The sequence below is a fragment of the Phaenicophaeus curvirostris genome, chromosome 3 (genome assembly GCF_032191515.1).
Source record: "Phaenicophaeus curvirostris isolate KB17595 chromosome 3, BPBGC_Pcur_1.0, whole genome shotgun sequence".
NCBI lineage: Eukaryota > Metazoa > Chordata > Aves > Cuculiformes > Cuculidae > Phaenicophaeus > Phaenicophaeus curvirostris.
In genome coordinates this window covers 17,706,871-17,720,269 of record NC_091394.1, presented here as the reverse complement: position 1 = coordinate 17,720,269, position 13,399 = coordinate 17,706,871, and the positions used below count along the sequence as shown (strand labels likewise).

The following is a 13,399-nucleotide window of genomic DNA, read 5'->3' as shown; positions in this document are numbered from 1 at the left end:
TGATCAGTTTCTTTCACTGTTTAAGAAAAAAAAAAAAATCTTTGCCTTTTTATAAAAGTTAAAAATGAGGTGGTGCAATTACAGTCTGAAGTGCTGCAGCCAGATTATTTTTTGGGTTTTTTTTTTTTTTTTACTGTTTGGCTGCCTCAAGAGTGATTTTCCTTAACAAATATCCCTAAAGATACAAGATATTATTTTATCATAAACTATGCAAGTATTTAAACAGCTAGAGTAGATAGCACTCAATCTTGTGTTTTTCCACAAAACCAGATTTTCATAGCAGGATGACTTAGATACCAAGATTTAAAAAAAACAAACCTGCTAGAGGGATGTGACAGGGTTTAGAAATATCTTAATATATACGACTAGGTTTCTAAAATTTTCTTCAGAATATGGTTTAATTGATCCTACTTAACTTGTAACTAACTCCACTTCAGCACTGAGGAGTAAATCATCCTCTCCTCAGGGAACTTCATGACTGAGTATTCATCAAAACACCTAAGATAAAATGCTACATTTAAAGTGAGATAACAAAAATAACAGGGGAAGCCTCGAATTTCCTGTAAAACACTAAGGAAAAAGATGTAAACACTAAAGAAATCATTAAACAATTCAAGAATCAAGTACTGACACTAGCATCAAAGGAATAGATATTGCCTGACAGCAGTATCAATTATCCCTGTAAACATTATGCAGAGCAACTGGCAGTCCAATGGCTTAGCTGTAGGCAAATTATCACACCAGTTTCTCTCCCCTCCTTCAACTACCTCAGTCAGTAACTATAGAATGTTGTTACACTTATTGACACCACTGAATAAATCCTTAATGACAGCCAAGACTTCAGTGCAATAAGTACTATAAAAACACAGCAGGAAGCACAGGAGGAAGAAACAACTATTAAGCAGAAGCTTGGGACAAAGTCCTGTTCTGCTGCCCATTTCCTGAACATACTTTTTTCTTAAACTAATATCTAAAATTTTAAAGGTATAATTCATACTTCGATTACTACAGAAGTGTAACTCAACAGCAAATACAGAATTTCAAGATTTAGACAAATCTTGCCACAATACCATACTAGAAAACTTAGCAACTGCCCAATTATACCGCCAACTTGTTTTGATTAACCCAACATATACAGTGTAAACAGATTAGAAGGCACTTGGTAAAGAGTTTGATTTCTATTAATTCCAAAGTATATTAGAAGAGTTTGGGGCTTTTGTGGGAAATAATTTTGATTTTTGTTTGGTGGGGTTGCTTTTTCTTTGTGATTATTATTTGATTGTTGTTTTCGTTCTTAGATTGTTGGGCTTGGTTTTTTTTTTCAGCAGTTTTAAGAAATTCTTTAATATCACAAACATGCAAACAAGACAGATGTGCCTGAAACTTAAAAGTCCATATGCTTGTGATGCCATCATGTTTTGGAAACACTTCTGGAGTCCTCCAGTAAAATAAAATGTAGGTGTATGAGAACTGATATTAATAAAAGAAGCATTAGTAAAAGAGTCCAGATTTTTTGAATACAAAATCATCTAGACTTAACAGGAGAAGGAAGACACTAAATTTTTTTTAAACAGCACAATAACAGAATTTTGAAAAACTTATTTTTATAAAGTAAGCTAAAAAACATTACACAATTGTTAACAGTGCTAGACTGGTCTAAGTACCTCGAATAAAGAACGCCTTTTAAAAAAAGCATTGAGAGAAAACACATTGAGATAATTTGAGAGGTAGATGACAATCTTAGTATACTGCTAGGGAAAAGTAGCACTATAGATGTTTATGTAAGTGCCATTAATGATACAGTGTCCATATCTGCATGAGAGCGCAAAGAGGGGAAAGAACACTGTCTCTCACCTAAAAGCAACTATTCATCTGATGTCTCATGTTTGCATCATCAGTTTCCTGGAAATGGAGGTAGGAGGAAGAAAGGATTAAGTGGAAACAGCAGAAGCCTGCATAGGCAGAAAAGGAAGCATCAGAACTCCTGTACAGTACGTCCTATGATGTGAATTCAGATGCATTGCCTCGTGTATTTATGATAGTGCTCCACTGTTGGAAAAGCATCCAGCTCCTATTCAGCACACTCATCAGATTCTGGGTGTTCATCAAGAGGAAAAGCAGTACCTAATAGCAGCACTGATACAAAGGCTTTGTCACAGTGATGAGAGCATGTTGTTAAACTGCCAACACCTGTAAAATGTTAGCTGTTACAATAAGCAGCTACTTCAAAAACAGCATTAAAAGAACAGCTCAGTAAATAAATGGGATCACAATCTTTCTGTCCTTTGGGTAATCTTCAAATTTCTCAAGGTACCATCTGAAAAAGAAAGACAAAAATCAAATGGGGATCAAGTCTCCAAAATATTGTCAAGAAAATTAATTATACAGTCCATTTAATTTAATCCATGTATTTGCTGGCTACAAACCAGAAAAATGCCTCTTGAACCTACTCTTGCCTGGATAGAGAGCTGACATTTGGCACACTCATCCTAATGACATCTAACCATCAACTACAATGAAACCAAGTTACTGCCACCAGCAATGGGAAAAAAATCAAACAGGTGTAGTAAGAGCAGCCAGGGAAGGAGCAGCCTGTTGTTGCGAAATGTGTGTTGTTAAGCATCCTGAGTATTTGCATTTTAGAAAAGGTGGGAAGGCGGGTGGGGAAGGAAATAAAAACATTCATGGGGACAACATGCCAGATTGTACAATGGCTTCACGTGGAAGCAAGGGCTACTTCACATACTGGAACAACAACCCTGTTTGGGTCAGAAACATCCTTAGTTCTAGTGAGAACTTGGATAATCAAACTGATTGTTACAAACATACAAGCCTTACTGCTAATCCCCCTCAAACACTACGCCCATTTTCAAATCCAGACAGTTTTAGAAGAACAAATGCATAGCACTACCCAATGTTATTTTCTGGCCACCTTAAGTAACAAACATTCACTCCCATTTTCAAATATTTATTCTCCTGCTTCTCTAAAATAATAATAAAAAAGAATTAACTTCATCTGGACTCCTCCAAGGTGCAGGTATTCATATTATCAATAGCTAACTAAGATCAAAGCTGGAATAAGCAGAGAACAAGACATGCAATGCATGATAAGCTGCAGCTGTGAAACACCAGCTTTGCACAATTCATTCTTTTCAGTCATTTATTCTAAGTTTTCCAAATTAAACAGACTACACCAAAATATTCCTTCACTTACATGAATTTGCTGGTTTTAGTTGTGGGTTTTTTGTTGTACCCCCCTTTCATTTTTACACACATTTCCTTTAGTGCAGATTACATCCTTCAACAACACTTAGCTTTTCATAATGTTCTGTATGTCAAGAGCTCTGAAGGATTGCTGTCAAGGCTTAAGACAGACAGAAACCAACCATGGAATTTGAGCCTGAAGAACATAATATACAAGAGGAGGCTGAGAAACCTAGCATTGCTTAGACTGGAGAGGAAGAGACTAAGGGGCCCTGTCTACAGGTATTGGAAGGGAAATTATTTAAGGCAATTGAGCAAAGCTATGAATGAAATTGCTCCAAGCAAAAGTGCAGGCCAGAAACCAACTGGCTAGATAGCAGCTCTGTACAAAAGGACATGGACTGCCCAGTGGGCAAGTTGAACATGAGTCAGTAATGGGTCCCTTGCAATGATGAAGGCTAACCACATATCAGCCCACTTAACCAATCATAGCATCATCAAGTCAACGGAAGTGCTTAACCTCCCCTATTCAGCAGTATCTGCGTTACTGCCTCCAATTTCTAGCTTCCTGTGCAAGAGATGTCCACAAACTGGAGAGGAATCCAGCAGATGATTAAGACAACTTCATAGCTGCATACAGAGCAGTTGAGGGAAGTAGGCTTGTTCAGCTTGGAAAAGAAGTTAAGAGGCAGATATAATTGCATTCTTCCACTACCTACAGCGATATTAGAGAGAAGGCACAGCCATATTCTTCCTGGATGTGCAAGTGGAAAAGTAGCAGGGGATAAAAGCTGAAATACAGAAAATTCCAAATGGATGCAAGGGAAAAAGTCTTCTTTCCCATGAGAATAAGAAAAATCCTTTTTCAATGCTTTGCCAGAGATGTGCTGAAGCCTCCACACTGAGAGACTCTTGGAACTCAACTGGATGACGCCCTGGGCAACCAGGTATAGCCTTGCAGTTAGCCCTGTTTGGAGCAGGTCAGACCAGATGACTGGACAACCTCCAGATACTCCTTCCAACCCATAACATTCCAAGGCTCTGCTCAGTAATAGCAGGTGGTAAAACAAGGAGAGATGGTCACAGGCAACAGGCTTGAAGGTTCAGGTCAGATAGTAGGAAAAATCTTGTTTACTGGGAGTGTAATACAGACCTGGAACACTGTACAAACAATGTGCAGGAAAACCTCCATTTCCGGAGGTTTTCAAGACTCCACTAGACACAGTCATGGCTGCCCTTGCAGACTGTTAGCAATGACATTTTTTTCAACCTATTTGCTCCATAAATTCATGTTTATTTCCTCTCATGCCACTAAGCTTTGGAACCAAAGCAGGAATATGAAAATAACCAAAATAAGATTAAGGTGTTTAAATCATTTTAAGCATGCTATTCCTTAAAGAGAATACCTCCAGGAAACAAGTCTTCTGAAACTTTCCTTCTTTATGAATACAGTACCTTAGCAGTCAGGTTGTTTAATGACAATGCAGAGACTTTATTTAATATCGTCTACACAATTGTTTTCTTATTGTCTATACACTTGATTATAGACAATGATATAGACTTGACTATAAAGTGTGCCTGTTACAGAAGACTTCAGTGACTTGCAAGATTAATATCATAGAAACAAGTTTGACCTGCAAGGTAAAGTATATGATCAATTAAGACAACTTTACAAAACTTGCCTATAATATCTACAGACCCAGGATGAACTATGTTCATTTAAACGTTACTTTGACCACTTCATTGTACACTGAGTGTCTTTATGCTCAGAACTATCCCATTGAAATTCTGCAGCGCTTAATATTATTCAAAGTATTCTCTGTTATGTTCTCCACTGCAGTAGCAGTCTTTCACAAGACTTGCTCTGCAACATCCCTATGGGATGAGGCACAGTTTGTGAAATAGAAATGAAGTGTGGCATAAAGACAACAGAAATAAGATGCAAATACTTACTGGTGGTGTTGTTTTGCCCTTGAACCCAAGATGAAAAGCGTACACAATGCAAATGAAAGGCTTTCAATGGTGCAGCAAGCAAGGGCAAACCCAAACCACTCCAGGATCTCTCCAAAAAAGTTGGCTCCACTGACATACTCAAACATTCCTCCTGTAAGGAGGGCAGAGTTATTTGAAAAGCACCTTAATCAAAGACATTTCTAATGCTGTTTCTTAGTGTAAGTCAAATAAGAGCTATAGCACCAATGTCTCTATACAACTTTTAAAGGTAGTGTTTTTCAGTGCAAGCTGTACTACGAAGGATCACTTCAGACTTTGTTCTGAGACAGATTTTTTTCCAAATCCATTTTTCCTATTTAAATCATGAAAGAAAACCAGATCAGAAGCGAGTTCATGCCTCAGTAAATAATTACTTAATGTTATCAAGCTGGATCTTTGATCAAAAATTAAACCTTCTTTAAAAGACATCAAAATAGAAAACATGCTCCCCTTTAAGAGTCTAGAACATAATTTCAGGGTTACTTAGCATACGATGTTAAATTTCTTTAAATACTTCAGAAAAAGTGAACTATGAACAACATTATTATTATGAATTAAAGTTCAAAATTTGTCCTCGAGCTAAAAACGCGTTGCCTTTTTGTGCCTGTACCCTGTCAGGTCTACTGCTTCAGCCCCGATACTTGGTGAAAGAAGTAATTGCAGTCTGCACTAAATATGTGCAATTGGCTGTAAACTACAAACAATCAGTACTCACCCGCTGGTTATTTCTTTTAAGATAAGAACTTTCACCCTAATTCCAAAGTTAGCAATAACATCTCAGTATGTGCTTTACCAGTGGGACTACACATGTATTTTCCAACTGTAATAAAGGACATATTTTGACTTTGACTCCCATAAGTTATAAAATGCTGTTACATTTTTAACAATTTTTTAAAATATAGCCAAAGTTTGTCAAGGAATTCCCAGTTGTGCAATATCATGAAACAGATTTCTTGGGATATTTGGCTTGGGTGAGGGTGGGGAGGGGAAGGAAATAAGTTTCCTATACTATGAAATCACTTCTTGTGGTAAACTGCTATTTTCAGTTTTGTCTTATATCACAGATTATTATCTACACCAAAATACACCAGGCTTTAGAAGGTCACATTTACATAAAATTATTTTAGGTTGGAAGGGACCTTTTGAGATCATCCTGTCCAATCCCTCCTGATTCAAGCAGGGTCAACTACCGCAGGTTGCCCAAGACCAAGTGCAGTCCAGTTGGAGTATGACTACAGATAAAGACTCCATTAGCTCTGAGCAACCTGTTGCAGTGCTTGACCACCCTCACAGAAAAACACATGTTCAGATGCAATTTCACCTATTAGAGATTTGTGCCCACTGCCTCTAGCCCTGTCACTGGGTACCACTGAGAAGAGCCAGATTCCCTCTTCTTCATTCCCTCCCATCATGTATTCATACCCATCAATAAGATTCCTCCTGAAACTGAACAGTCCCAGTTCTCTCCAGCTCTCTGCTTATGAGAGATGCTTCTTCTGCTATATACATTTCTGCAACATTTTTACTCACCTCTTGGTATCTTGTAACCAGTTTCCCCAGGTTTTCTCAGATTTCTGAGAATATGATCAGAATGTATATTGATTGCCATGCCAATCATCCACCCTATAAAACCTGAAGAGAAATATTTAAAATACTGTCTTTAATACACTGAGCCAAAGCACTTGTTCAGAAAACCAGCTACAGTCAAAAATCACATATTAGGCATATTATCCTCAAAGTACTAGCAACATAAGCAGTAGAAGCAATTGTGGTGACATCCTGCACAACCCCAGTCCCACACCAAGCTCGCAGTAATCAATGGAGCTCCAAGTAGAAATAGTACTCTATTAAAGTTTTAAAAGTATAAATTTTAACTTTAAAAAGTATAAATTTCATTCTTATGTTGCTAAGCATCTATAAATGTAGGCACGCACATATATATAGATGTAATATATTTACTTCTGTCATTTGGAAAAAAAAGGTTTAACCATTTATACCAGGCTTTCCTAGAAGACAAGATTGTCATATTCTGCATCCTTTTGTCTTGTTGCCATAATTGCACTGGGTGACTCAAAAGGAGTCACATAGTAGAATCATAGAATGGTTTGGGTTGGAAGGGACCATAAAGATCATCTAGTTCCAACCTTCCCCAGCATAGGCAGGGACACCTCCCACTGATCAGGCTGCTCAAAGCCCCATCCAACCTGGCCTTGAGCCCTTCCAGGCATCCACAACTTCCCCGGGCAACCTGTGCCAGTGCCTCACCACTCTCACGGTGAAGAGCTTCTTCCCAATGTCTTCTCCTAAGTAACACATGACAGGACAAGAAGAAATAGCCTCAAGATATGCCAGGGAAGGTTTAGCTGGATATTAGGAAAACCTTCTTAACCAATAGAGAGGTCAAGCATTGGAACAGATGCCCAGGGAAGTGGAGTCCCCTTCCCTGGAGGTGTTCAAAAAGCACATAGATGTGGTACTTCAGGACGTGATATAGTAGTCACAGTGGTGTTGGGCTGACAGTTGGACTGGATGATCTTAAGACATCTTTTTCAAGCTTTAAGATTCTATATCTTCATTTGAAAGCAGCATTTCTTGTTACCAGGAGTAGACAAGATTGGGGTTTGATGGTAGATCAAACAAGGAGTGTTATTCATATACAAGCATAATTTTCTTAACAAGCACACAGACTAATTCTACTTAAATCTAAACAATACTTCTACTAATTCATCTCAGTACTAGCATTAGGAAAAAGCTATACTAAAAATTAGTTCTAGAAAGATTACCGAATTTCTTTTTCAGGAGAAGAAATCAGAGACCCTTTGATTTCTCCAAAATACCATTGCATTTGATTCTGTGCATTTTTACTACTCCTACTTGAAAACTACCACATGTCAGAAGGAGGCAATCAAACTCCTCTTCATGGACCACAAGCTGATGAATGTAGGCTCTTTTCACAGCACTCCTCTGATTTGAGGATCCACTTTCCACTTGAAGTGCTGCATAATTATGTTCCCTGAACCTATATGCTATGGGCATTATACTTCACTGTCCCCATTCTCAGATTTTTCAGCATGGCTGAGTCCTAGTACTGCACTCCACAAAGCCAAGAGCTGTGTATGCACCATGCTCTGTATGACTTAGTTCCCACCTAAAGCAAACGTCAATACATAAACAGGAAGGGAGCCACAGCATACTCCACTAGATTCTCAGACTCACAGGATGCACAATGCGACACAGATCACATCACAAACTAATTAACTCAAGAGGCCTTTCTGCTTCATTAGAGATTAAGGCCTCGATTCATACCAGGAAGGTCATATTATTGTCCTTGCTCAGGGACAGTGATCAGGTTTGTATTTCCAAATGACCTAGCACAACAGAAGAGCACGTGCGTGTTGTTGCATCAGCACCCTCTTCACCCTCACCCATATAGAATCTCATACAAAAAACCTACTCCTGTTCTACAGGCTGTTTCAGGGTTGCAGAATGGTAACTGCGGTGTGGCTCACCTCCACATTCCAAATTTCATGGTGCTTGATAGAAACAGCAGGAAACCAGTTTCTACTGTTGTGCTGAAAGCGCCTGATAGACACTTCAGGTGAACCAGTTCCTCATCTTGGGTTGTGTGGTTAGTCTTACTAAGGTGGCACAAGAACATCTGGAGCATCCAGATGCCTAGAGGTATTAGAAGAGGCACTGACTAACCCACATACGTTGGTCATAAGACCATATCCAGATATGGACAATGCCAACACACTGTCTGTTGCATGTTGAAAGCAGAGGTGGCACGTGTTTGGTTGCATGACTGCCACAAAAAGCCTCGTGCAAGAGGCTAGGCACTGGTGTCCTGTCACCTGCACCTTTGAAGTTACAGGTACTGCTCTGATTTGCAGAGCTGCTGTGAAGATTTGACACACAGAATGGTTAGCCATGGACATTAGAAGGAATTAGTTGATTATGGAATTGAAGGAGTAAGAAAAGAAATATGGCATACTGCAAAGGGTTTGATGAATCTAAAGCCAGCAAAGGAAGGAAGGAATTTCCAGCCAGAAGTACAGATAGATTAGGAAAGAACACAAAGGTGATACACACAGGTACATATACACCTGTTTGTAGCATTCACTACTTCAGATGTGTAAGGCACAAACTGAAAGATTATGAAGTTATTCCCACACTGCTGTGCCAGGTCATGATTTTATCAAGAGTTGTTCTGCTACAAATACAGTACTGCATTTGAAGCAGAACACCTCCATTTCCTCTGAAAAAAGAGAGGAGTTCATTGCTCTGAAATAAACCAACACACAGTACAGAGAAACCATGAGGGAATCGCATCAAAACTGTTTTGCTGCTCCAAATCAAAGACCAGTGTAGATAGAAGCTATTGCTTTCCCCAAAGTAACTCCTAAACATCTTAAAACAGCCAGTCAATCTGTATACTAAGGCCCAGCAGACAGAACAAGTTGCTTGAAGCCTCCCACCATGATGGTTAATCAGCTTCACTTCTCCAGATTTCTCTCATTCCAGCTTCCAACCACTAAAGCCTCCCTGGCTGCTGCTTGTAGACATTCTCCCATTTCTCTTCCGCATGTAACTTTATACACACTGAATAAATGTCTTGTTAGCAAGCCTGCTTTCTTGCTATTGTTATTTTCTAATCTTCTACACAATTTTTCTTTTTCAGTAATTATAAATAGTCACACTGTTCAGGGAGTATCAAGTGTAGGATACAGCACATCTGCATTTGATTTGACCAAAGTTACAAGCATAAACTGCAAGTACTTGGAAGTACCTAGCCAGGATGATTACCAAATAACAATTATAAATATTCACTGTGTTCCAATTACGTTGACATGCACTACAAAAGCAAAAAAAGCCCCCAAAAAAAACTAGTTTGAAAAACAAAATAAACAAGTCTTAGGTTTGGCTGTTTCATAGCCATGCCAAATTTCACCTAAAGATTTACTGTAATAATAATCTCAAAAAAAAAGTCAGAGTGTCACTTAAAATGGTAGCTACATATATTGGGAATTCTCACTTCATTAAGAAATCCTTGGAACTAAAAACAAAGCCCAAGGAATCTGAGCAACAGTTATTACCTTGATTTTTTGAGATCTTTCAGTAAGGAGGAATTGATTCATGGCTCCTGACTCATGAATGGTTTACAGCACAGTATTACGTTACCTTTTGGTTAAGGTACTGAAGTAGGACACCAGAAAAAGTCTGTGTTGCATCAGTGTCTTCAGCAGTTTTGATCAATTGATCTTCAAATCAGGTTTTTGTTGGATCCAAGTTTAAGGACACTGGAACTTCAAAAGTACCAGGAGAATTTCAAGTATAACTAAGTGCCTGTACCCACCAAATTCACTTCCCTGTACTTCAATTTCTCCACTTTTAGAGCACAAACAGTACTGTCTCCTAATCAGGAGAAACTATTTTTATTTCAATTTCTTCAATCCTTCAGTCATGATAGTATTTAGCACAGTGGTCTTTTGCTACCATCCACAATAACGCTGCAATAAAGAAAAACTTCTTGCTCTTGCTATAAAAGGCTTGAGAAGTCTAGGAGAAACACTAACTTGCTCTGGCTCTAGAACACTGGTACTGGATCACATCAAGGATTCACACAGCCTAGCATTCTGTCTTTGCCCGACAAGGCAAAATATTCTGGCTTATCTTTATATCAAAGACCTTGATGTAAAGACTTCCTTGGAAAATGATACTATGGCTTTGACAGCAAGCAAAATCAGATACCTAGGAAACAAAACAGGGCAAACCTAATACTTGGTCACTAAACCTCTTAGCTATTTAATCATACACATGGCTTCAAGTATAAACGTAAGCTCATTTCCCAATAGGAACGAATGATCATCCTCCCTACCTCAGCCCTCGCGGGCCAGTTTTGTTCTTTGACAAAATTCACTCCTTTACAAGGGTGGGTGGGTTGGGGCACGTGTGTGCATGAATCTGCAAATACCCTAACACCAAGGACTTTTGCCATTAGAAGTTATACCTTGGTATGTAGCAGCAACCCTTACTAGATTTGTACTTCATGAATTTGTTCACTTGTGTTTGACCACATACAAACTTTTATTACCTATGACATCAAGAAACACACGATTCAATTTTATCTACATGTTATGTGAAAAATTTGCTTTGTTTGTTCTAAACTTGCATGCTGCTGGTTCTATTTAAGGTCTCAAGTTTCTAGATTGAAATAAAATACATGGCCTGTATTTACTTTGGTGTTAAAGAATAAAGATGAGTCAGCCTATCTAGCAGCACTGATGTTGCGTGAAGGAGTGTTAATTCACAGCTGCAAAACAAAAAAGGTTAAAAGGCTTCCAGCTACAGCAAACGAGAATTAACTATGAGAAAAGTTATAAAATAGGATTGAAGATACTACAATAAAAAATATGAGGCTGTGAAGACAAAGGAAAACTACACCTAATGGTCTCATAACATGCTTTAACTCACCTGTAATGAAACATGGATCTCTTAACCAGCCTGAAGGGTATTTTGCATAGTTGCTTAAGCTTCGGCCTTGCAAGTATCCATTGAAAGCACAGAACAGAAACGCTAACACAAAAGTGAAAAATGGTGTTGGTTTTCCTGCCCTAATCAGAAGAGGAAATATGAGTGCCCTATAGCAAACAAGGAAAGAAAAACCAATGCATTAGCAAACAGAGAAAGATATGCTTGATATCCAAAACTGTAATCCATAGTCCATATTATTCTGCTTCTCAAACCCTCAGAAGAGTCTTTGATCCCAGTTGAGAAGGATAGTTATGCTTGCTCTAACACCTAAATTTTGCCCTATCAGAATTACAAGATTAGTCCACTCTTCCCTTATGACAGAAATTTTGAACTCTTAGTCCAAGCCAACTACTTTGACCAGAGCAGTAAAGGTAACTGATGTTAAGCACAGCATATTTTTGTCCTCCTTTGTTCCTAAATCCTTAGGGGTACCATCAAGGCTTCTGAAATGAGCTAAGTCACACAATCCCTACACCAAATCCACCAGCACCTCCAGAGGTTAAAGTCAATCTCCGTGAAATGAGGACATGTTGATCTGCTTGTGGGCAGGGAGGTTCTCCAAAGGGATCTGAACAGGCTGGACCAGTGGGCTGAAACCAATGGGATGAAACCAATGATATGGCCAAGTGCCAAGTCCTGCATTTGGGGCACAACAACCCTATGCAGTGCTACAGACTACAGGAAAAGTGGCTATAAAGCTGCCTGGAGGAGAAGGAGCTGGGGGGTGTTGATTAATAGCTGACTGAACATGAGCCAGCAGTGTGCCCAGGTGGCCAAGAAGGCCAATGGCTTCTTGGCTTGTATCAGAAACAGTGTGACCAGCAGGTCCAGGGAAGAGATTCTGCCTCTGTACTCGGCACTGGTGACACCACTCCTCAAATCCTGTGTTCAGTTCTGGGCCCCTCACCACAAGAAGGATGTTGAGGCTCTGGAGCGAGTCCAGAGAAGAGCAACAAAGCTGGTGAAGGGGCTGGAGAACAAGTCCTCTGAGGAGCAGCTGAGGGAACTGGGGTTGCTTAGCCTGGAGAAGAAGAGGCTGAGGGGAGACCTCATTGCTCTCTACAACTACCTGATAGGAGGTTGTGGAGAGGAGAGTGCTGGCCTCTTCTCCCAAGTGACAGCAGACAGGACAAGAGAGAATGGCTTCCAGCTCCACCAGGGGAGGTTCAGGCTGGATATCAGCAAAAAATTCTTCACAGAGAGGGTCACTGGTACAAGCTGCCCAAGGAGGTAGTTGAGTCACCATCCCTGGAGGTGTTTAAAGGATAGGTGGATGAGGTGCTCAGGGACATGGTTTAGTGGTAGATAGGAATGGTTGGACTTGATGGTCCAAAAGGTCTTTTCCAGCCTGGTGATTCTATGAAATTAACCTCCCTGAGCTCAGTTTCCTCCTTCCCTTAAAAGTTACTTATAGTCATTAATTGCTTTGCCTTCACAATCTTGGTCTATTTTATGACACCTGTTGAAGACATGACAAATCCATTACTATCCTCCCATTTCATTTGTCAGAGAAATCTTGATTGCTTTGCCCCAGGGATTACCAAAGTATACAAACAAGCTCCAAATCAGCAAAGCAGGTGAATGTGTGTTCTTCCCTATGTAGCTAGCCAACACCCAATCACCTATCAATTTAGTTACAACCTACAATGATATAGAAGTGGGATTATTG

The 13,399-nt window shown here is 39.4% G+C and overlaps 1 protein-coding gene across 1 annotated transcript in view; it reads right to left on the bottom strand.

Moving 5' to 3' along the window:
• Nucleotides 1-1,692: 1,692 nt before the first annotated feature.
• SRD5A1 (steroid 5 alpha-reductase 1) overlaps nucleotides 1,693-13,399 on the bottom strand; it is a 14,593-nt gene continuing 2,886 nt past the window's right edge. Inside the window, exons 2-5 of the mRNA XM_069853021.1 lie at nucleotides 11,671-11,837; nucleotides 6,727-6,828; nucleotides 5,158-5,308; nucleotides 1,693-2,317 (exon numbers count right to left, since the gene is read on the bottom strand). Coding sequence (XP_069709122.1) covers nucleotides 2,251-2,317; nucleotides 5,158-5,308; nucleotides 6,727-6,828; nucleotides 11,671-11,837 — 487 coding nt within the window. The 3' untranslated portion in view covers nucleotides 1,693-2,250. The remainder of the gene's footprint in view (nucleotides 2,318-5,157; nucleotides 5,309-6,726; nucleotides 6,829-11,670; nucleotides 11,838-13,399) is intronic.